The 22,119-nt window shown below is 40.4% G+C and overlaps 1 protein-coding gene across 6 annotated transcripts in view; it reads right to left on the reverse strand.

The window, feature by feature from the left end:
• Positions 1-22,119, reverse strand: part of HSF1 (heat shock transcription factor 1) — a 76,890-nt gene that overhangs the window by 34,441 nt on the left and 20,330 nt on the right. For all 6 annotated transcript variants that reach the window (XM_069097022.1, XM_069097021.1, XM_069097020.1 and 3 more), the window contains exons 2-4: positions 8,382-8,490; positions 2,662-2,798; positions 1,649-1,773 (exon numbers count right to left, since the gene is read on the reverse strand). In XM_069097022.1, the coding sequence (XP_068953123.1) occupies positions 1,649-1,773; positions 2,662-2,798; positions 8,382-8,490 (371 nt within the window). The remainder of the gene's footprint in view (positions 1-1,648; positions 1,774-2,661; positions 2,799-8,381; positions 8,491-22,119) is intronic.

The raw sequence follows: 22,119 nt of genomic DNA on the forward strand, positions 1-22,119 counted from the left end.
GGTTACACGGCCAGTTATTTCTGGGTGTGGTGCTGAGTGTCTGAGCCTGGGATTCGATCTCCAGGTTGTCCCAACACTGGAGCCGGTGCTCTTACTCGCTGAGCCACCTGGCCGCCCCTAGGACACAGGACTCTTGTTAGCAATTCCAAAAGCAGCTGGACCATGTCCCAATGAGACAGAGAACAAGCCTCCAGGATAAACTTGGTAGAACTCTCCCTAGCTAGTAGGTCACCCTAGGAGATTGATAACAGCAGAGTGTGCCTTCCTTTCTGAGTTAGAAGAATTAGGTGGGAATAGCTGTTCCCAGTTGCTTGCCCCAAGGAGCAAATCTTGCTCTACACATACAAGGTCTCTAGGCTTTATGGGCATTTTAGAACACTGACTCATATTTCAGAGAAATGACAAATAACTGGCAACCAAAACCAAACAGATTTTCTTTTCTGGAAAGAAGGGAAGCTGTTCCTATTACTCACATGTCCATGCCTGTCTCCTTTCATGAAGGCAGACAGCAGATGTGGGTGGCCCATTCCTTTTCCAAAGTCCCTATCTGATAGGCTGCAGGCCTCTCTGGGTACTGTTCCTTTCTTTTTCCTCAGGGAGTGGCTATCTCTGAGACCACAAAAGGAAGCTAAAAAAAAATCTTGGCTGATCACTCTACGGAGAAGATTCTTGTCTACAGAGAGACGATGGTCAGGGATGTGAATCTGGGTACCAACTTTGCCCCTAGGCCCTGAAGACTATGACAAGTCACAGGATAAAGGAGAACTGGCTCACTGAGGCTTCTCTCTCTCTTGTCCACACCTGAGGTGAGAAGGAACAAGGCTGGCTGACCTTTAAAAGTCCTTTTCATTCTTTTTGGAGGGGAGAAGGTAGGGCAATTGCGGTTAAGTGACTTGCCCAGGGTCACACAGCTAGTTTTTTGTGTTAAGTGCATGAGGCCGGATTTGAACTCAGGTCCTCCTGACGCCAGGGCTGGTGCTCTATTCACTGTGCCACCTACCCACCCCCCTTTTAATTCTTAATCTATAATCCTCTGACCCTTCAGCTTGGCAGCCAGGACCCTGCTCTGACTCTTCTAGGCTTTCCCCATACCCTCTGAGCCAAAGTGCTTTGAACAGGATAGAGATTCTAGAAAGACCAAAGGGAAAGAAGGTCTCTCTTAAGAAACAACTTTTCAAGCAGGGAATCAAACACAAAGCAGGGTCATTCCTGAAAATTCTACATTGGACTCAGCCAGAAAGACAATAAGGACAGGATAAACTCCAAGGCCCAACACCATGGTGCTGGGGTGGTTGAACAGAGAGTAAAGAATGAGTACTGGCCCCAGGACGATTAGGGGAGGTGATGTGCTTCTTAGATTGCTTCCCCAAATATATGGAAGACAGTGGCAGGTTAACTCAATGTGGTACTACCTGTGGCCTGAGCATATGGTCTTCCAGTCAGTCTGTCAGGTCATGGCAGGCTCTCAGGGTAGGGGTGGGGGAAAGGAAGAGAAGAATGAATCTAACCCTATCCCAGATGTCTCACTAAACCCCCACCCCCCACCAAATCCAGGAATACTGGCCATGTGCTTACAGTCCCCAAGCAGGCAGCCATGTGCCACCTATCTCCCTTTCTGTTCCCCTCCCTCCCTTCCATAGGTACATACTGTTTCATGGCCATGAGCTTGGAGTCCATGCTCTCCTGTTTGCCCTTCATCATCTGAACATCTGTTAGCAGCTTGGTGACGTTGTCCTGTCGGACCTTTATATCCTCATGCTTTATGCTGGAGACCTGGGGGTGGGAGAAGATGGACTGAGTCAATAAGGTCCTTCATCCAATCTTGGTCTGCTTTAGGACCCACACTAACCAGGAATTAGCCCTGTGAATTTGAGGCAGGCTTGAAAACCACTGTTCAGGAGGCAGGGACAGCAAGGCTTTTTGGATTTTATGTTTTTTCCCATAGTACTTATGGGACCCTCCAGCTCACAGCAGAGGAAAGAAGGTGGGGTACAAGTAGGCTGGTTATGCACGTATGCAGAGAAAGATACACTCATAACCATGGAAGCATTTCATTTTCAAGTACCCTGGGGCTAGAGCAATCTGACCACTTAGCTAACAGGGAGTGAGCAAGGAGTTATTGACTTTTAAATTAACCAGTTCTAGCTCTGAAATGGCAGCTTCCCTGTGTATCTGGCCTCAAGGAGGGAGATTGAATGGTGCTTGGGGTCCTTGGGGCTCTTCCAAAGCCCTAAGCTAGCCTGGACACTCTCTCCATTTTTAGCAGGAGCTGGAAATGGTTCTCTGGCTATAGAGTAGAATAGAGTAGTATGCTCTAATGAGCTGCCTCCCACTCGTGACATTCCAGAGCACCTGATTCTGACATGCCTTTACTCATATATGTGGGTAGGCTGAAGAGAGAGACAGCACAGGAAGGGAGTCTAGGTACCACTTCACCACCACAACCCAGGAATCCCAATCCTGACTCAGGGTCTGGTGTAATTCAGAATCACTTTGGGGAAGGAAAGCTCTACAGAGGTGGACTAGCTCAACAGGTAGAAAGGGAGGGAAGAAGAAGAGGCCCTCTGCCTCAGTCTGCACACTAGCTCAGGGCTATCCCAAAGAGTCTTTGCCCTGAGAAACAAAGAGGCTGCAGTAAGAATGGGAGGGACAGGGACTTACACTGGTCACTTTCCTCTTGATGTTCTCTAGGAGCTGCTCCTGGCCCCGGATAAAGTACGGGTGCTGAAACTCTGTGTCATCTTTCTCTGGCTTCACCAGGCCACCTTGTTCAATGTGGACAACCTTCCGAAAACCATCTGTATTATAAAGAAGGAAAAGAAACAAAGATCAGAAGCACTTACACATTCTTTCCCATGCCATGTCTTCTCTGTCTCTAGGCAAGAAGGAGAAACCAGGGCAAGACCCCTCAGTACTTGAGGCACTTCATAAAAGCCCTCCCTTGATAGTGATGGGGAAGGAGGCACCACTGCACTGTTTGTTTTATTATCACTTATGTTCTATAAATGCCTCATTGTGGTGTGAAGGTGACCCTGAGTCTTTGAAGGCTATGCAAGCTCTGACTCTATAAGTCTCTTCTATCATTCTGGAAAGGCTTAGCTTATATAAGGCCTTGGCAAAAGACTGTTGCTCAAGTATTAGCTAAACTAAGAATGGAGTAGGTTGGAGGCTAGACGATGAATTCTTTGACGATGGCACGTAGAAAACAAAAATAAAAACTGGTCCGCAGGTCTGTTCCATCCCCTTCTGCTTCTACAGCAATGGTGGCTGAGCAGTAGGCAAAAGGTACTTCCGCCTCTAGTTTCCAGACTTTATAGACATGACTGCCAAGTGTTCTATGAGGTCTTTGTCTACTGACTCCTGATTTGACACAAAGAGGGCAACCACACCAACACAAATATTCTCTGTAATAAACAAAAAACAAAAGGAAGTCGCAGTTAAATGGAAGGAGAGTCCGCCTGGAGAGCAAAGGAGTTGGTTTCATTATGTGCCCAAACACAACAGAAAACAAGTCATGGGACACTTGGTCGTCATATCTTGTACTCATGATGAGCTGGAGCAAAAAGATCATGACAAAGATACTTGCAGTTTGTGCCAGCATGCTTACACAGGGTAATTCTAAGAAACCGACAAGCTCTTCTGAAGACAACCTTGGTTTTTGTTCAGGGTCTGCAGACCGATGCCTCTTATACGGGCAGGAATGTACCATTCCTCATGGGTCTTGCTGTACCTTCCTTTTTCCCTAAGATATCATTGTATCTCTTGTGCTTGTGTTTCAGTCCCCTGATATCACCTAAAGTAAAGCGATTCAAGGCTAAATTGGGGAGAATATCACAACATAAGACAAAGATAAAGTCCCAAGCCAAGATGCTAGTATTTTCCTTACAGTTCTTCCCCTCCATCACCACAAGAAGGGTGGGCAGGCTGGTTCAGTGATAAGGTGATATAAGTGGACTTGAAGCATACTCTAGGAGCGAAGATGACTGATTTAGGTTGAGCCAGCTGTGATAAATTGGTCTGTCACTTTGGGGCTGATGAGAATGGGATCATAGGACTGCTAATTTCTAGCTGACCTTGAATATCCTTTTAAAAAAACACCTCTAGCCTTGTCTCTTTCATGTAGTCACTTCTAGCACTCTTTAATATGAACTACTGATCAGTTGATCCTTCAAGCTAAAAAAGGAAAAGAACAATAAAAATGTGTTAGAAAACACAGTTCAGGTTTAAGAAACAAAAATAGCCAAAGATTTATAGACTAATCGGAAGTTTCATGTTTACACATCATGAATATTTTATTTTAAACTAAAGTCAGAAGCTGCTGGACAGGGTGAGCATCAAACATTGCAAAAAAGGGAAACTGACTATAACTTAAACAGTAAACAACTGGTTAGTGATATGGGAATCAAATTAAAATAAACTTTTTTTTTTTGCTTTTTGAAGGGGGAGGGTAGGGCAATTGGGATTAAGTGACTTGCCCAAGGTCACACGGCTAGGTTTTTTTTTGTGTGTGTGTGTGTGTGTGAAGTGTCTGAGGCTGGATCTGAACCCAGGCCCTCCTGACTCCAGGGCCGGTGCTCTATTCACTGTGCCACCTAGCTGCCCCAGAATAAACTCGTATAGTTAGAACACTGATGAGGTACATCAGAGGTCAAAATCCATTAATTAGAAGAAAGGTCAAAGAAAAAATGACACTGGGAACTTCAACTTGGTCTGTTCAAATAATTTTGACACCATATAGAGAAAAATGGAAGGCAAATCCTTGAGTATCACTGTTTTCTATTAGAGTTTAACCAAAGTAAAACAGTTGCCACAAGGAGGTAGCCCAAAACAGCCTGAAACTGCCTTAACCAGTAAATACTTGATCTCATTGTCAAGCAGAGAGACATTCTAGTCAAAGGCAACACCAATTCAGAATACAAAGTTACTAGGAAACTATGATGGGGGAGGATGGTAGATTACAAGCAATATCTTTTTATAAAATGGTGAAAGTAAAAACAAGTACACAGAAAATTTGACTTGAAAACCAAATTTGTCATATCATCCAAGAACATTAATAGACAAAACTGGCAGAAGCACAATAGACAAAATGAAACAAATTAGTCAAATTTTTTAAACTGATCTATTTTCATAACCAGTGACAGAAGAACCATCACATTTGGACCCTAACACTTCAATCTTCAGTGTTATGAATTAGAAATGGTTTTAGAAAGATGAAGTCAAGCTGGGCCTGTCTGCTGAGGAGGCTGAGGTTGATGAATTGCTTGAGTTTAGGAATTCTAAGCTGTAGCAGGCCTAAAGCCAAATAGGTGTCAGTATTAAATCTGACCCCAATATGGTGAACCCTCAAGGGACGAAGGATGGACAAACTGGCCCGGGTGAGAAAAAAGAAGCAGGCTATAACTTTTAAGTTCACAACTGTTGGGATTTGGTCCTTGGGTGGCTACTCCAATTCCAGGCTGGGAAAAATAGGGACAATCCAGTTTCCCCTGCCTCACCCCCATCCACCCCCAAAAAAAAGAGAAGGAAGGAAAGAAAGAAAAGTAAAATAATGAAGAGTGTCAGAATTAGAACAGGTATACACCAAAGAAATCCATATAAACTTGAAAGCCTAAAGTATCATATTAAATTTTTATTTTCAGATCCTCATTCTTTCCCTCCCAATCTCCTTCCTGAATTGAGACAAGAAAAACAAAACCTGTTGCAAGCACATACAAACAAAACAAATTCCCGCACTGGCCGTGGCCCCCCCCCCCCCCCGTTTTGTGTACACACTCACTCACTCTCTCTCTCTCTCCCCCTCTACATCACCTCTCTATCAGGAGGTAAGCAGTCTGTTTGTCCTGCAGTCAGGTATATTTAAAGGAAATCTTAGAGAGGCAGGGGTAGGGAACCTGCAGACTCAAGGCTTTTGACTGAGTTTAAATTTTATAGAACAAATCTTTTTATGAAGTGGATTTGTTTGCAAAGTCTGGACTGAGTCAGAGGGCCACATCTGAGGACCTAGAGGACCACATGTGCACTTGAGGCCAAGGTTGAAGGTTCGCTACTCCTGGCTGCTCAACAAAAGCATGATAAAATAAATCAGAGTTGACTTTAATATCCCCAAAGGCGACTGAGATAACAACAGTTACCAATGAAAAAGATGCAGGGAATACACAAAGACTAAAAAATCCCACCAAAGCCTTGGGTGTGGTAAGATCCAAACATTGTCTTAAAACTCTCCTTTAACAAGGAGTTTCTCATGCATATGTGTGATAGTAATGGCAAGTAAAGATTCCCCATTATTGGCTTGGTTTTCAAACTGATCGTGTTAAAACCCAGAGCTTGTTAATCCCACCTGTGGGATGGACTTGCTGATATGAAAAGAGAGTCCTGAACTGGGAGGAGCTGGTGATGTAGATTTGGAGAGACACAAGAGAGAGGCAGAAGAACTTTTTGGAAGCAGCACCCTCGTGGAGGCAGAGAGAGAGACTGAGAGAATTGCTGGGGGCCACTTTGAATTGCCCTGGACTTTTGAGACCTGCCCCCTAAGCTGCCAAGGACTGAGGAGACATGGCTGTTTTGCTGGTACTTTGTCTGTTTTGATGTTGTTTTGCCAGATTTGTCCACTGGTGAAAGACAGTCCTTTTGTTGAAGAAGTCCTGGAACCTGGCTGTTGGCTAAGAGCTCCTGAGACTGTCCTGCAGACAGAGAGTGAATACTGTCCACTGGTGAAGGACAGTGCTGTTGTTGCAGGGGTCTGGGAACCTTTCTGTTGGTTCAGAAGCCCTGAAGAAGGATTTTCTTGTTGTATGTTTACAGAAATCCTGGGAGAGGGTTTTGCTAATGTTTTCAGGGGTTCTAGGACTGTTCTACAGACAGAGGATGAATTAATGAAGGGACTGGCAATGTATCTTATGGCCTTGCTAAGCTTTGTCTCCCCAGGAACTAAGATTGCTGAGAACTTGCCTCCTGTCAAGATGAAGAAAAGACCTCCATTTGGGTATTAAGTGCTGTGCTTAAACTTGATGTAACTCTGGGGTAGATTCAATTGTGATCCAGGGGTGGGGAACTTTTGACCTTTTTGTGCTCTGTGATCGAACAAATGAAGGTACTTTACTTATGTTTGGAAACTAATCTCCATTTGAGAAGAGGGGCTTTGTGGTGGACTAAATGAAGGTACAGCCTAGGGGTGGAGTAGTATTTAGAACAGGGACTTTGTAATTGATTGAATGAATGGAAGGTCCTGGGGTGGGGAAGTACTTGGAGATTATTTAATCACACTTAGTAAATGCTGTATTTTGAATGATGTCATGTTTGGATCTTCTCTGTTCTTAATTTGTCCCTGAATAAAATGGAGAGCACCTATGCTGGTATTCTGAACCTTGGGAAGTTGCCTTTCCTTGGCATTACATTACAATATGTTAAGATCACACAAGATTTACTGAAAAAGATTTCTCTCTGATTATCAACATCAATGAGGCATAAAACAGGGAGATGGATTCTTTTCATAGAAAGCATTTAATGCTGTCACTGAAGATATGATATGGAAGAGGTATGTCTTCTACAGACAGTAAGGACTTCTAGAAAGTCAAGTTTGTGGATGATGTGCTGACTGCATCAAGTCAGAGAAAATACACTGGGATTTCCTCAATGAGAGCCATGATCTTAAAAAAGACTGACTTAATAGCCAATTTAGGAAAAACTAAATGGATGAAAAATGCCTTCTATCTAGCCTATGACAGGCAGTTTAGTAGTCAGTCCACCTTTAAGGAGATGTGTGCTTGAAGGAGCCAGGCCACCTGTCTGGCAAGAGCAAGAGATGACTGCTGGCACAAGACAAATGCTCCAATGGTCTTCACAAAATGTAATCTGAAGGAAGGACTCTGACTAGCTGGTGCTATGCTGGCCCTGCATGGAGGGTCTATGTATCGCTGAGAAAACCTGGATGGGTGTAAGTTGTTGTGAAGCAAACATATCAGCAAAAAAACTGCAGGACCCCTGAAATCAAGTGTTGTAGAACCAGTACTAATGTTAGAGATTGCTGCCAGAATCATTTTAGTACTGGAAGTGACCTGAGAAATCACTAAGGTGAGTCTTTCCTTTGATATAGAAGCCCCAGTCCAGATAAGTTCAGAAAGTCACTCAGCATTCTACAGTCAGTCTGCTAGTGGGAGCAGGGCCAGAACTGGAAGCCAAAGAGTCCAGGCTCTCTGTTCAGCCTCTTTCTGCTTCACCATGCCATGCTAGCCTCATCCCCAAGGAGACTGTAAGCTCCAGAACCTGGGTACTCTGGGGAGCCCGACTTTGTCCCCCTGGCCTGGTTGTTGCTCCTAGGACAATAGAAAGGGACAGGTCTGCTGTCCTGGAGCCTGGCCTTACCCACCCCCAGCATTACTCACACATATTGAGTTGCCGAACGAAGCTGGCCATGTTGTTGTGCTTGAAGTACTTTGGCAGCACCTCCTTGGCAAACTGGCCTTGGTCAAAAACATGGAAGCTATTCCCACTCTGTGGAGAAATAAAGCAGAGGGGAATTAGTGGTAGACATGCGGCAGGGAACTGGACCTCTCCTTGTCTCTTATGTTCCTTCCCTCCTGCCTAAAGACAATGCCAGAGCATGGGGCCTAGGAGCTTTAGGGAGAGAATTCACTAGTATCTTCACTGTAATCCTGACAGTAAGCAGAAACACAATCCACATACTGGACAGACTAAAAGTAGGCGGCTAGCAGAAGGTTCAGTTAAAAGGCAAGTCTATCTTGCATGGGCAAAGTGAATGTATTGTGTACAAAGGTACAGGAATATTGTAAGACGATCAGCTGGGAATGACAGTTATTCTCATACAATGATCAGAGACAACTGTGAAGGACTTATGATGAAAAATGCTATCCATTTACTGATACTATTTTATTCAAAACATTATATATACATATAAAAAACGTGGCAAGTCTATATATTATTTGGAAACAGAAATTATCAGTTACAAAGACTCCCTCCATCTAGCACAATTCCCATGAATCTACTGATTTCTCCCAGCTGCCCCTGTTCTACCCTGAACCATTCCGGTCCTTTTTCAGCTAAAGGCCACTCATACACAGTGAACGGTGGGTGATGGGCTCCAACTCTTACTGACCCTAGGTACCTGAATGGACCCCATCAGAAGCCAGACTCAAAAACAAAGGTCTTCTCATAGCCTACAACTCAATCAATCTTGGCATGTAAGCCCTGAGTGGCAGTGAACTTTGGAAAGTCCAGGAAAGAACTGAGGTTATTTTCAGGTACCTGCAGAAAGCCTGGTGGGCTTCTGTGAGCAAGCTGGGAAGTGTACTGGATAGAGCAATGGGCCTGGAGGCAGGAAAAGCTGAGTTCAAATCAGGTATATGACATTTTCTAGCTGCATGACCCTGGGCAAATGACTGAACTGCTGCCTGCTTGTTTCCACATCGATAAAATGGGGACTACAATAGCACCTACTTACCAAAGCTATTGTGAGGATGAAATGAAATAGTGTTTCTGAAGTTTCCTTCCTTCCTGAGGGTCAGGCTAACACAGTTTAGGCATTTAAATGCCTGCTTTTACGTTAGATTCTCCTCCTCTGGGATGCTAGGTGGCTCAGTGGTTAGAGGGCCAGGCCTGAATTCAAATCTGGCCTCAGACACTTACTAGCTGTGTGACCCTGGGCAAGTCACTTAAGCCTGTTTGCCTCAGTTCCTCATCTGTAAAATGAGTTGGAGAGGAAAATGGAAAACCTCTCCAGTATTTCTGCCAAGAAAAATGCAAATGGGGTCAGTAAGAGTTGGACACGTCTGAAATGAAAGAACCACAACCACCCCTCTTCTGGGAAATCTGACCTCTTCCTTTCCTTATATGGGTTTTTTTCTTTTCCAGAGCACTGTCCTGTCAGACAAACGGGCTGCCCCCCAAGATAAAATTTGTATTTCAACTATTTGAGAGGAAAGCCAATGGAAATGTCTTGGGGAGTAAAAGGTAGATATTTTACTGACACACAAAGTAGGAAATAAATAAAACAAAAAAATCACGTCTACAAAACCTGGTCAGCCCATTTTCTGCAATGAGGCACAAACTGTAACTTAAATTTCCTTTTATGAGCAAGGTTTGCCCTAGTTTCACCTCTCACTCTGCCATACCACAGACCAGGGAACAGAATGGCAGGCTACTGACCATTCCCTAGTCACACAGCATAACCCAAAGCCCTAAGCTTTCAGCTCACAAGTAAGAAGTAATTCCCTGGTACTACTACTCAGATGCCCAGAAAGAAAACTGTATGCTCCGTGAATTCCCAAGCAACAAACGAAAGACATCTATTAAGGCCCTCCCTACTATGTTCTAGGCACTGTTAAGTATAAATATGGGGCAGCTAAGTGGTGTGTCCAGTGGACAGAATCCCAAGCCTGGAGTCAGGAAGATCTGAATTCAAATCTGACCCCAGACAACTACTAGCTGTGTGACAAGTCATTCAACCCTGTTTGCCTTGGTTTCCTCATCTGTAAAATAAGCCAGAGAGGGAGATGGCAAACACTTTAGTATCTTTGCCAAGAAAACACCAAATGGGGTCAACAAAGGGTCAGACATGACTAAAAAAATGATTCAACAACAAATAATATAAGAGAAAGAACCAGTGGATAGACTGAAAATTGGGAAGAGGTAAGTAAGGTCTCTAAGATGATGAGAGACTTAAGGGTCCAAATAGGGGCATTGGCAGTAGTAAGGAAAAAGACTTTTGAGACTGGAGTAATGAATAATAGCTAGCATTAATACAATGTTTTAAAGTTTGCAAAGTGATGCACATATGTTATTTCATTTGGGAGAGAATGGGATAATGTTGAGGTGGACAGGCCTATGGAAGAGAGAGAGTTTGTGATAGATGGCCTCAATTTTTCCAGTAAAATGAGACAAAGTCCTATAAAATGCTTTGTAAATCTTTAGCTGATGAAAAACCATTCATTATTCTACTAATCCATCTATGCCCTAAGCATGATTGTATAGCTACAAAGAAAAGAATGATGCAGACCCTGCTCTCAAGATGCTTATAGTCTACTTTGAATTCTTCAATAGATATGTGATCTCAATAATGTGGGTATTTTCAAAGACATAGTTTGTAACCAAACCACACGTTCTCCTCCTGTGGAGCTTTTGTCCATACCCTTCCAAAAATTCTGCATAGTGGACTACCCTCTGCATCTAAACATTATATGGGTACCAATGCCAAGCTCCTTCCGACCATGTATCATCCCTTATTCTTGTTACGGGACTTGTCCATCTCCTATTCCTGTCACACATCTCTTATAACATGCTTGTGCCCCTTTCCCCCCACTTCTTATGCATTAAAATGTCACAGTTAACTTATGCCAGTAATTTATCTCTCCATTGTCCTTCAGCTCACCCTCAGTTATGACACTTGGAAACTGCTATACTCCGTGACTCTCAGACATATAATACTACGACGAGAACAGTGGGGCTGCTGGAAGTGTACAATTTCCCAAGTCCCATTCAGTCTACTTTCTTCTAACTTTTCAACTCTAACTCCAGTCACTGTCTATTTTCAGTGTCCGGACAAGATGCGCGCACAGATGAACTGACTGGCTATCACAACCAGGGCAGTATTCACCCACTTGGTTTTTCCTATTCACATTGTTAGGCTGAACTCTTCTGAGTACCTATATTCCTGGTCACCAATACATCTAGGTCCCTGTCAGTAACTCTCCCAAATCCCCCATATTATTTGGATTTTCACAGCACATTTCCATTGGGCTGGGACCAATGACCATATTTTATATAATAATAATTTCAAACAGAGTGAATTCAAATACCCGATAGTACTTTAGGGGATTGGATTCCTCACTTTCACTAATTGGGACCTAGCTTAGGAAAATCAATGAAGAAAGTTCTCCCTATTACATCTGTTAAGGAGTCTCATATGACCTTAAACACAGGCAATGGAAAACACATTGTTTGGAAAGTCTGAGCCTATCTTTTCTTCTACCAAGTTAAATACTTTTTTTGTGGTCAACTAACAATAAGCACAGTGTATTCTCTGAATCTTTCCATTATGTGATGTAAAGATATGGTCTGCTGGAGAATATCGTTAGAAGAGCATGCCTAATGCCCTCATATTTTTATGAAGGATGCCCTTAATTATGATATAGATTACTTCCAAAGATTTTGCAGAGATGTTAAACAAAGAATATAGAAGGCTGCATACTGCTGCCCTCTTGATCACCTTTCCCCCCCTTCAGTAATGCAGTCAGTGATTTTTTCCCAATGATTACTCTTTCCTTTTTTCAGATATCTTAAGAATTGATTGTTTAGGGGTGACTAGGTGGCGCAGTGAATAGGGCACCAGCCCTGGAGTCAGGAAGACCTGGGTTCAAACCCGGCCTCAGGCACCTGACATACTTACTAGCCATGTGACTTTGGGCAAGTCACTTAACCCCAATTGCCCTCCAAAAAAAAAAAAAAAAAGAACTGATTGTTTAAAAGAGCTTTTCAAATCAGGGGGCATGCCTCTATGATAGGAAGGTATGAAACTTTCTTGAGGTGGTGGCAAGAAATAGTCAAAATAACCAGGTACTTTCCAGTATGCTTATATACTGGAAAATTAATAATGCATTTATTTCATTGAAAACAAATTTAAAATCAAAGTCAACAAAAGACTAATGTGACACGTGCCAACAGATAGTTATGTTCACTTTACTCTGCCACAGTGCATCAAACATTTAATAGGGCACTTCCAAGCCAGGTCACATGTGAATTAGCCTGTGTCAAATTTCAGTGCAAGGGGACCTGCCAGTCAGTTATTGTGGGCTTATGACATAGATGAGCTATGCTACTCTTCTTACTGCAACTGACATGAACTGTGTAAGCTCAAAGCTAAACAATCTTACTGATAGAGTTAAAAGTACCATAATAGTTGTTATATTTCTCAGTGTAATTCATTTTGATCAGTACAATGTAATAAGCTAGCTTACAAAAAACCTTGCAACTTTAAAAATGGATATAACCTAAGAAGAATTATAATGACATTTTTAGTAATTTAGTTGGCACATTTTTTAATTGCAAATACATTTTATTAGTGAAATAATATCTCTTCATGATAAAAAAATAAACAATTGCTTTGGAGAGAAAAATCCACCAGGGCAGATGAAACTAGAAGAAAAAAAAAGCATAGTATAAATTGTAAGAAATGCTCAATGTAAAAAGCAGCATTTGATAAAACTATTGGTACTACCTACAGCTACTGATATAGATGAAATGACGCAAAACACTTTAAATGGTGCCACCTGCAGATATAATACAAGTGGGAAGGATAATTGTCCATATGTCTGAAGCCCTTTGTAATTAATTCTTTCTATGTTGTAGTATGATTAGATGAAGGAACAGATTTAGTTATAGATGCTTATTTGATTGCCTAGAAACAATATTATAAATGACTTTAGGGGAAGATATGTTATTTTTCAATGCAACATTAGGAGAAAATTTCATTATAATTGAAAGTGGGAGAATTGTTTTGGACTCTAGTGATGGAGCTCAATGTTGGCACAAAATGTAGCTTTTTGTGCAATTTGGATGTTGCATGCTCCACAATCACTTGTATTGAAAAATATAATGAAGGGACAGTTAGGTGGTGTAGTTGACAGAGCACTGGTTGTGGAGTCAAGAGGACCTGAGTTCAAACATGGAGTCAGGCACATACCAGGTGTGTGACCCTGGGCAAGTCATTTGACCCTGATTGCTTAAAAAAGAAAAACAGTAAAAAGGATAACTCAAACTCACTACCACAGGTAAGTAAAAAGCTCTGTTTTATCAAAGTGATACTTTTTTTTTTAACATTATCTGCAATATTTTATTTGTGTAAGATAGTTTTCTGAAACAGCTGTTACAGACAAAATATCAATCTCAAATAGTGGTAAAAAAATTATGAGCAGCAACATCAATTTAATGTACCACCATTTTGATAATTTTTCAGTCAAACAAGATCACTCATATACTATATTCTTATGTTTGTAATTATAAACATGAAAATTATAAGGGATTTTTCAATAAATCAATAAAGACGATTATTTTCAATAAATCAATAAAACCTGAGTTTCAAAAAAGTGTATATCTTTTGTGCTGTCATAAAGTCTAACGTTCTTAATTTTATTTAAAAAAAATTTGAACTAATAAAATTATTTTCATGGATTATCATATTAAAAGTGTTGAGGAGGGGCAGTTTTTATAAAAAAAAAAAAAGAGGAAGGTAGTATCATCACATGCAGTTTGGAAACCACTGCCATTATGCCTTCAAAATTATGTAATTTCCAGCATATAACACAATACACATTTGTATATATTTGGTTGGGGCCAACTCTTCTTTCCTCTTTTATTTTCCTAAAATGCCATTTCTATTTCCTCACATCAAAGACAGAACCCAAATGTGATCGTTCTGGATTTTTTTCATTTTTTTAAAAAAAGTTTGATGCTTCAAGCTTCATCAAATACTCTTTGGATGATCTGGTTTAAAACAAGTCTTAAGTCAAGCTTTCTAAAAACTTGTTTTTCTTTGAATTGCTTCTTAGTCTCATAAAATGATACTGCTCAAAATCTTCCCCCATTATCCTCCATAAGATTTTGCAAATGAATTTATATCCTAAATGAGTCTGTACATTGCCCCCAGATGTCAAACAGGTCAGATGGCTGCTGGGTTAGGTAGTCTACAGGATTTTTTTGATCTCTTCATTGTGAAAATTGCTTTATTATGGTTATCATCTATGGTAAATGGTGAGAGTAGATGATGATTGTACACTTAACCCTTTTCTTACTTTGTGGAGTCAAAAGATTGCTTAGATAAGTCAAGCTTGAGTTGTTTTAGTTGTACACCACATTATCTTATCTCTTCTAATTTGGTGTTAATTTTTATCTTTGCTATAATGAATCAATGATGTGACTATCCAGATGATTTGTGTTAAAATTTTCATTTTTATTATGAACATAAAAATTAACCATGAATATTTCAATGATTAAAGAGCACTGTATTTTAAGCTGCAAACCTGTTTATAGACTTACTTAAAAGTAAGTTTATTAACTTTTAAAAAAAGTTTATTAAATATAAGCAATGGTAACAAAACTGCCTTCCTTATCTTTGCCACCTTCTGAGGCCCCCCCCACCCCCCCGCCCTGCCCCATATTTCACTGATGCTCCTTCTAGCCTGGCCCACTGTCCAGGGAAATAGCCCTTGTGGAGATGGGACCTGAGCCATCACCTCCTATCTTTTTTTGGCAGGCACAGCTATAGAAGACCTGGAACAGAAAATTCTCCATCTCTGTAGGGACCTGCAGAGTTCTTAGCATTTATCAAATAGTACAACTTCAGAAATCATGTGGTTTCGTTAATTAAAATAACATGAAATAGATGTGTTGCCACCTGCTTTTCCACCAAACCTGACCAAAGTCAAGATTCTTCAATCTGACTTGCTGCTAAAACTTCCACCATATGTTGTCTATCTGTAACCTACCAAAAAGAAGTTTGCTGTTGTTTGATTAGTCATGTCCAATTCTTCATGAGTCCACGGATCATAGCACACTAAGCCCTTCTATCCTCCACTATCTCCCAAAGTCTTTCCAGGCGCATATTAATTGCTCCCATTAAATGATCTATCCATCTCATTCTCTACTGTTCTCTTCTCCTTTTGCCTTCAATCTTTCTCAACACCAGAATCTTTTCCAGTAAGTTTTTCTCATTATGTTGGTCAAATTATTTAAGTTTCAGCTTCAATATCTGTCTTTCCAATGGATAGTCTGACTTAATTTTTTTAAGTATTGACTAATATGATCTCCTTGCTGTCCAAGGGATTCTCAAAAATCTTTTTCAACACAATTCAAAACATCAATTCTGTGGTGCTCAGCTTTCCTTATAATCCAACTCTCAGAACCACACATTACTATTGGAAAAACCATAGCTTAGACTATATGGCTCTTTGTCAGCAAAAGAGAAGCAAGCTTTCTCAAAAAAGGGGTCAAGAAAAGCAATTCAACATTATGTCTGTAAAATACATACTCCTTTCTTTACCTCCTGTATCTATTGCTTCTCTGCTATGATATAGGAAACGTATCCTTCATCACCAGTCTTCTGAAACCATAATTGGTCTTGGCATCTCTAAAGTCTTCCAAGGTTTTCTTTTTTTCACGTTCTTGTGGCCATCACCTACACATTTAGGTTCTGTTCACCTGACTCTACACTGGTTCATGTAAGTCTTCCTAGGTTTATCTGAATTTGTCATATCCATCATTTGTTATGATAGAATAACATTGCAAAATTATCACAGAACTGTCAAAGTGGCAGAATAATACCACAGTTCATTCAGTTATTCCCCAATTGACTAGCATTTCTTTTGTTTTCAATTCTTTGCTTCAACCAAAAGTGTTGCTTATTAGATTATTAAGTATCCCTGGGTTAAAGAGTACACAGAGTGTAGCGAGTGACTTTTGGGTACTTTCTTTCCAGAATGGTTCAACTTATTCCTTCTAAAAACTGTCACCTTCCCTTTTTGTTCATCTTTGACAATCTGATGGGTGTGAGGTAGACCTCAGACCTGTTTTAATCTGTATTTCTCTAAAGGTAATCTGGAGGAACTTTTTTCATCTGGTTGTTTATAGCTTGGGTTCTTCTGAAAACTGCTTGTTCATCTCCTTTGACCATTTATTTATTGGGAAATGATTCTCAAGACAATTCTGTTTCCTGTCAGTATACCAACTTCTTTACTTTTCTTGAAGGAGGCTTCTATTTACAGTTAGAAGACTGGCCTTTCATTTCTTGATCCTGAGCCTTATCTTCCAATTTTTTTTGTTCTCCCCTATTGACACCTTAACATTGAGTTTCCTTAGTATTAAAAAAAATGTTGATTTAATTTGGAGGGACTCATCAAGTTAATCTAATTTCTTATCATCTCTGACTGATATTGGTGAGTAAGCTACAATTATCTTCATAGTAATATTTGCTTTTGCAAATCATGGGCACTATAAACCAAGATTACAAAGTGTCCCATGAAATGATATTTTAACTTGCTTTTGGACAGGATAAAAATCAACCCTGCCAACTCCTTTAATTTGCCTTTCCAAGGAGAATCTAACTCATCCTTCCACAATGATGCAACTTCTGTATACCTTTTGGTTTCATTTACATAGACAATTTCAATAGTGATACAATTTAGTTCCTGCAGTTACATGTTGACTCAGTGATCACTGGACAAGGATGTCATATTTAGAGAACATATATTGAGTGCTTATAGTCTACAAACCGTGTGATTCTTAACACTCTCTGTCACCTGGAATGCAAAAATGGAAAAGGGTCAGAGAGGACTCTACCTCACGGCCAAAGAAATCGTCAAATAATTTAGCCTGGTAATGTGTCTGTGCTCAGATACTGGATAGCAGACTTAACCTGTTAGGTTTACACCTGAAGCCTTTTAAGCATGGTAGAATGTGCCAGAGCTTGTATTCTTTTATTTTGGCTCTCAGGAACCCTAGGCTACACCATTATATGATAATTAGGTACCAGAATAAGACTTTACAATAGAGTCTATCAGGAGATATAAAACAGAAACACATACTACAGTATGAGACAGTATAGGATAAGGGTCCTCATGAAGGGGTAACAGATAACGGCTAACTTTTATATAACACTTTAAAGTTTGCAAAGAACTTAAAATGCTTTTTTATTTGGTATAATGTACTAGAGGGATTCAGAGGAGGGAGAGAATACACTTAGGATTTCACCGGGCAAGTGGAGAGAGAAGAGCAAATAATGAAAAATGGGAAAGCACTAGATCTTTATGGGGAGTAGTGAGCAGTTGAATTTGGTTGGAGTATATTATATGCAAGAGAATAGCCAAAGAAAAATCTAGAAAGGTTGGTGGGGCAGGGCAGATTGTGGCAGCCTCTTAATGTCAGGCTACAGAGTTTAGATACTTCATTTAGTAGGGTCATCCACCAAAGCCTTACTCTGGCACTTCACTGTGGTACAGATACATGCCACCCATGCGCTGTGTGCAGCTGACAATGATGAAAATGGTACCAATATGAATTTGTCTATAAAAGGCAACAAAGTAACAGCTTTGTGGACCTTTGACAAAGAAATTAATTAGAGTGTGAAGAAATGAAGGGAACACCTTGTCTTACTGAACTTGGAACTTCATGACTCGATTCACACTCTGGGTCATTGTTTCAACAAAGGCTATAAAGAAAGCAAAACCACAAAAGTTTACAAGGAGCTTTCTAATCACTTGTGAAATAGGCTTAGAGGCCTTTCATATTACACAGGTATTAAAAATACTCTGTTGGCAACTGGACCAGTGACCTTTTGCAAAGCCATTCCTACATTATAAGAAAACTACTCAAACTTTTGGCCAAGATGGCTGCCCGAACAGTGCAAAACCAGTACCAGCACAAGCAAATAAGCTTGCAGTGTCCCAGCAGAACCACAGACTGGCTAGAAACATGTGTGGCCTCCAGGATTCTGTGTTTAGAGGCAGTAAAAGTGGAGGGTCCCAGGGTGGGAACATTGCAAACCCTAGAGCAGCAACAACTAGTCTGAGACAGTTCAGTTTCTCAGACATCCCTAATACTTCATCCTAAGACACTCTAGGGTTCCTGAAGATACAGCTCTCTGAATCTCAAAAATCCAGGGAAACCTGACCCTGGAAAGCGAAGGTTGAAACAAGAACCCAGGTGATCCAGGGTAAGCAAGCAGGGCTGACTGTTCCACCCAAAAGGATAGCAGAAGGGGAGCCCATACACAAGCCCCAATTAAAGACAGAGAGGAGTAAACTAAAAAAGACACCAGTCAATATTAAAAATTATTGCAGCTTTAAGGAACCCCAAAAAGGAGAGAGTAATTCCATAACAACTATAAGCAGAGACTCAAAGGGGGAAAATGGATTTTTCACAAGGACTACATGAATATTGAGAAGAAATTGCAAAAGATAATAAATGAAACAAAAGCTCTGTAGAAAAGAATTAAAGGATGATATAATTTGGAAGAAAAAGTGGTAAGCTTACTGAAAATTATAGAGCAAGAAATCAACGATTTTGAGACAAGAAATATTAGAATAAAATCAAATGACTGAAAAATTAAAAGAAAATGTAAGATATTTGAACAGCTAACTTTAAAAACAGGCAAAAAAAAAAAAAGATAACTCAGGAATCACAGGATCCTCTGAAAGCTGTAATTTAGGAAAAAAAAAAAAAGAAAAAGCCTGGCCCTACTGAGTGCTAATCTATCAGGTCCAGGGGAAAGATGGAAAATTTCTAGAAATTTTGAAGCCACAAAACCACCCTCTTACTCCAACTCAAGGAAAAAATGTTGATAGGAAATACTCTTATGTGTTAGTTTCTTTTATACTACTAACTTCCCCAAAGTACTACTGTGATACCTCACTGTGGCACATAGGTAACTTCAGGTTTTAAGGACTATGCCAGGGGAATGCAAACTCTGGCAGGTTCTACTCAGGTTCTGAGTGTGGTCCCAGACTTAGATTGTTTGTGAAAAACAGCCTGATTAAGTAGGAAGAGGCTTATTGCCAATAGGCCATTCAATAACAAATACTTCTTTGTCAGTAACCCATGAAACAAAAGAAAATGCAAAACAGACCTCAGTCTAATGTGGCCCTCTTCTGGTTTCTGCTGTGATGATGGCAGAAGAGTGGAAAGGCAGTAAAGTGCTAAGAGAATAAGTCTTTAGATTGTATATATACTTTAACGTGGCTGTTTGTACTACAAATGTGAGATCCTTATCCAGTGACCGAGAAGAACATACTTCTGGAGGAAGAAAATATACTGATCTTGACCTTTTTTTTTGTTGTTATATATGAAACCAGAAGGAAATTGTAGCTTATGGGAAAACCTTTGAGAACTCTAAACAACTAATCCGTTCATAAAAATGATCATGCATAGAATAACTGGTTATATGAAGTTCAGCAGGAAAAAGAGAGAAGTTTGGTAGGGACTATGTTTCTCAGAGTCACACAGAAACTATGCTGCTATAGGATGTCTAGTGTAATTTAAAATTCATTCATGGGAGTTGGGAAGTGTATATGAGACAGAGGGAAAACAACTCTTTTTATCATTCCTTTCTGACCTACTCTGACTTTTCAGGAGAAGAGCATGAGCCAAAGAGAATATTGCACCAAATCTCCTTGTATCTTGCTCCAGGCAAATTAATCCAACCAGAGGCATTCAAAACAAAAGCCCACATTTGCTTGAGAACTAAAATTCTACTGTGGAAGATGCACAAAGAAATATTGGGGCCCAGGGAGACCTACTGGGAAGCCATCACATCCTCTGATGGCATGGGTATAAAAAACTTTGTTTCCTTAGGACCTATACTGGCTCCACTAAAGTCCTCTTCTAATGCCTCATCACTGTGAAGAGGAGATCCTGAGTTCTCAAAGGCTATGCTAACCAAGTGCCAATCTGGCAGCTCTCAGTCATTTGGAAAGGTTTTGAGCGTTGACCTGGTGACAGACTGCATATACAAAGGACCAGCCTAGCTCAGTGTACAGTCTCACTAGAAGGTTGCCCGGCCACACCATACATTTTGTAAATGGACAGCAGAGCTGTGAATTGTGTTTGTAAAATGAGCACCAATGCTGATCCTTGGGTATTAAAGAAATTGCACTGTACTTAACTTGCAAAAAGAATCTGAGGGTGCTTACACAAACCAAGTGATATTTTATTCAGATGGATTTGTGATTTCATCAGCATAGGCACTCCTTCTACCAGTGTCCATACTTAATAAGAAATGAATAAAACTTTTTCTCAAGAAAACTTGGTTGTAGGAGAAAGTCAGATTATTCTCTGTATTAAATACCAACTTTACATCTTGCTTAACAGTTCTCCATCAACACAGTGTGACTGATAAGGTCTACCATCTCCTGGGGGCCTGTTGCCCTAATGACTTCTCTAATAAAGGGTCTACCTTTCCCCTGTATCTTTCATTGCATACATGGCCCTGGTCCCCATCCCTTTCTCTCAATCTACAGTCTCTTCCTATCTACTAGCTGCTGCCTAAAAATATTTCATGTCTCCTCTACTCTCAAAAAAACTCTCATTTGATCCTACCATCCTTATAGCTACTAGCTTATATTTCTCTTTCCCTTCTCTGCCCTCTCCTTTAGAAAAATTATAGACATCGGTGACTTTTTCTCTCTTCTCACTCTCTTCTAAACCTCTCCAATCTGGCTTCCTACTTCATGATGTAACTGAAACTGGTCTTTCCAAAATTACTGATAATCTCTTAATTGACAAACCTAACGTCCTCTTCTCAATCTTCATACTTCTTGACTTCTCTGCATCAGTGGTTGGCACTTTTAGCCACAATAAATTTATGTTATGTAATCTCAACTGGGCCCTCAGTTTGGAAAGCTAATCCTTTTATACCTCCCTAACTGATTTACTAATCTCACTCAGGAGAGCAGTTTTTCCAAACCTTTTCATCTCTCCTCAAACCTCTCCCAATTCCCATTCTTCTTTTGCCTAAAAAAAATTTCACTAAAAACAACAACAAAAAACAAACAAAAAACCTGAGACCATTTACTCTGAGCTTCCTTTTCTCCCAAACTCCTATCTCCCAGATGCTTTCTGTTACTATCTCTGACTTTACCTATGTCTCTAACACAATGTGGTGGCCCTTCCTGCCTAGGTAAATTCTTCTACTTATAATAAGGGATCCTATTCAGTCTTGTCTCCTCTATCAGCTCTTATCTTCAATCTCTTCCTGTTTACTGGCTTTTCCTCTACTGTCTACATGTCCAAGTTTCCTCATCCTCAAAAAATCCTGATGATCCATCTGTCCTGGTTAGCTGTCCCACATCTCTCCCTCCCATTTGTAGGTAAAACTCCCTGAGAAAGCTACAACTGGAGTTTCCATTTTTTTTCCCCTCTCACTTTCTTCTTAATTCTCTATAGTCTGGTTTCTGAACTCACCATTCAAGTGAAACTATTCTCTTCAAAGTTACAAAAAATCTACTACTTCATGGCCTTTTCTCAACCCTCATTCTCTTCAATATCTGACACTTTCAGTCACACTCTCTCTTCCTTGATACTCTCTAGGTTTTTAGGATACTACTCTCTCTTCGTTCTACC

This window comes from Petaurus breviceps, unplaced genomic scaffold (genome assembly GCF_028583685.1).
Source record: "Petaurus breviceps papuanus isolate PSGF00001 unplaced genomic scaffold, PetGlider_PUasm1.0 350, whole genome shotgun sequence".
NCBI lineage: Eukaryota > Metazoa > Chordata > Mammalia > Diprotodontia > Petauridae > Petaurus > Petaurus breviceps.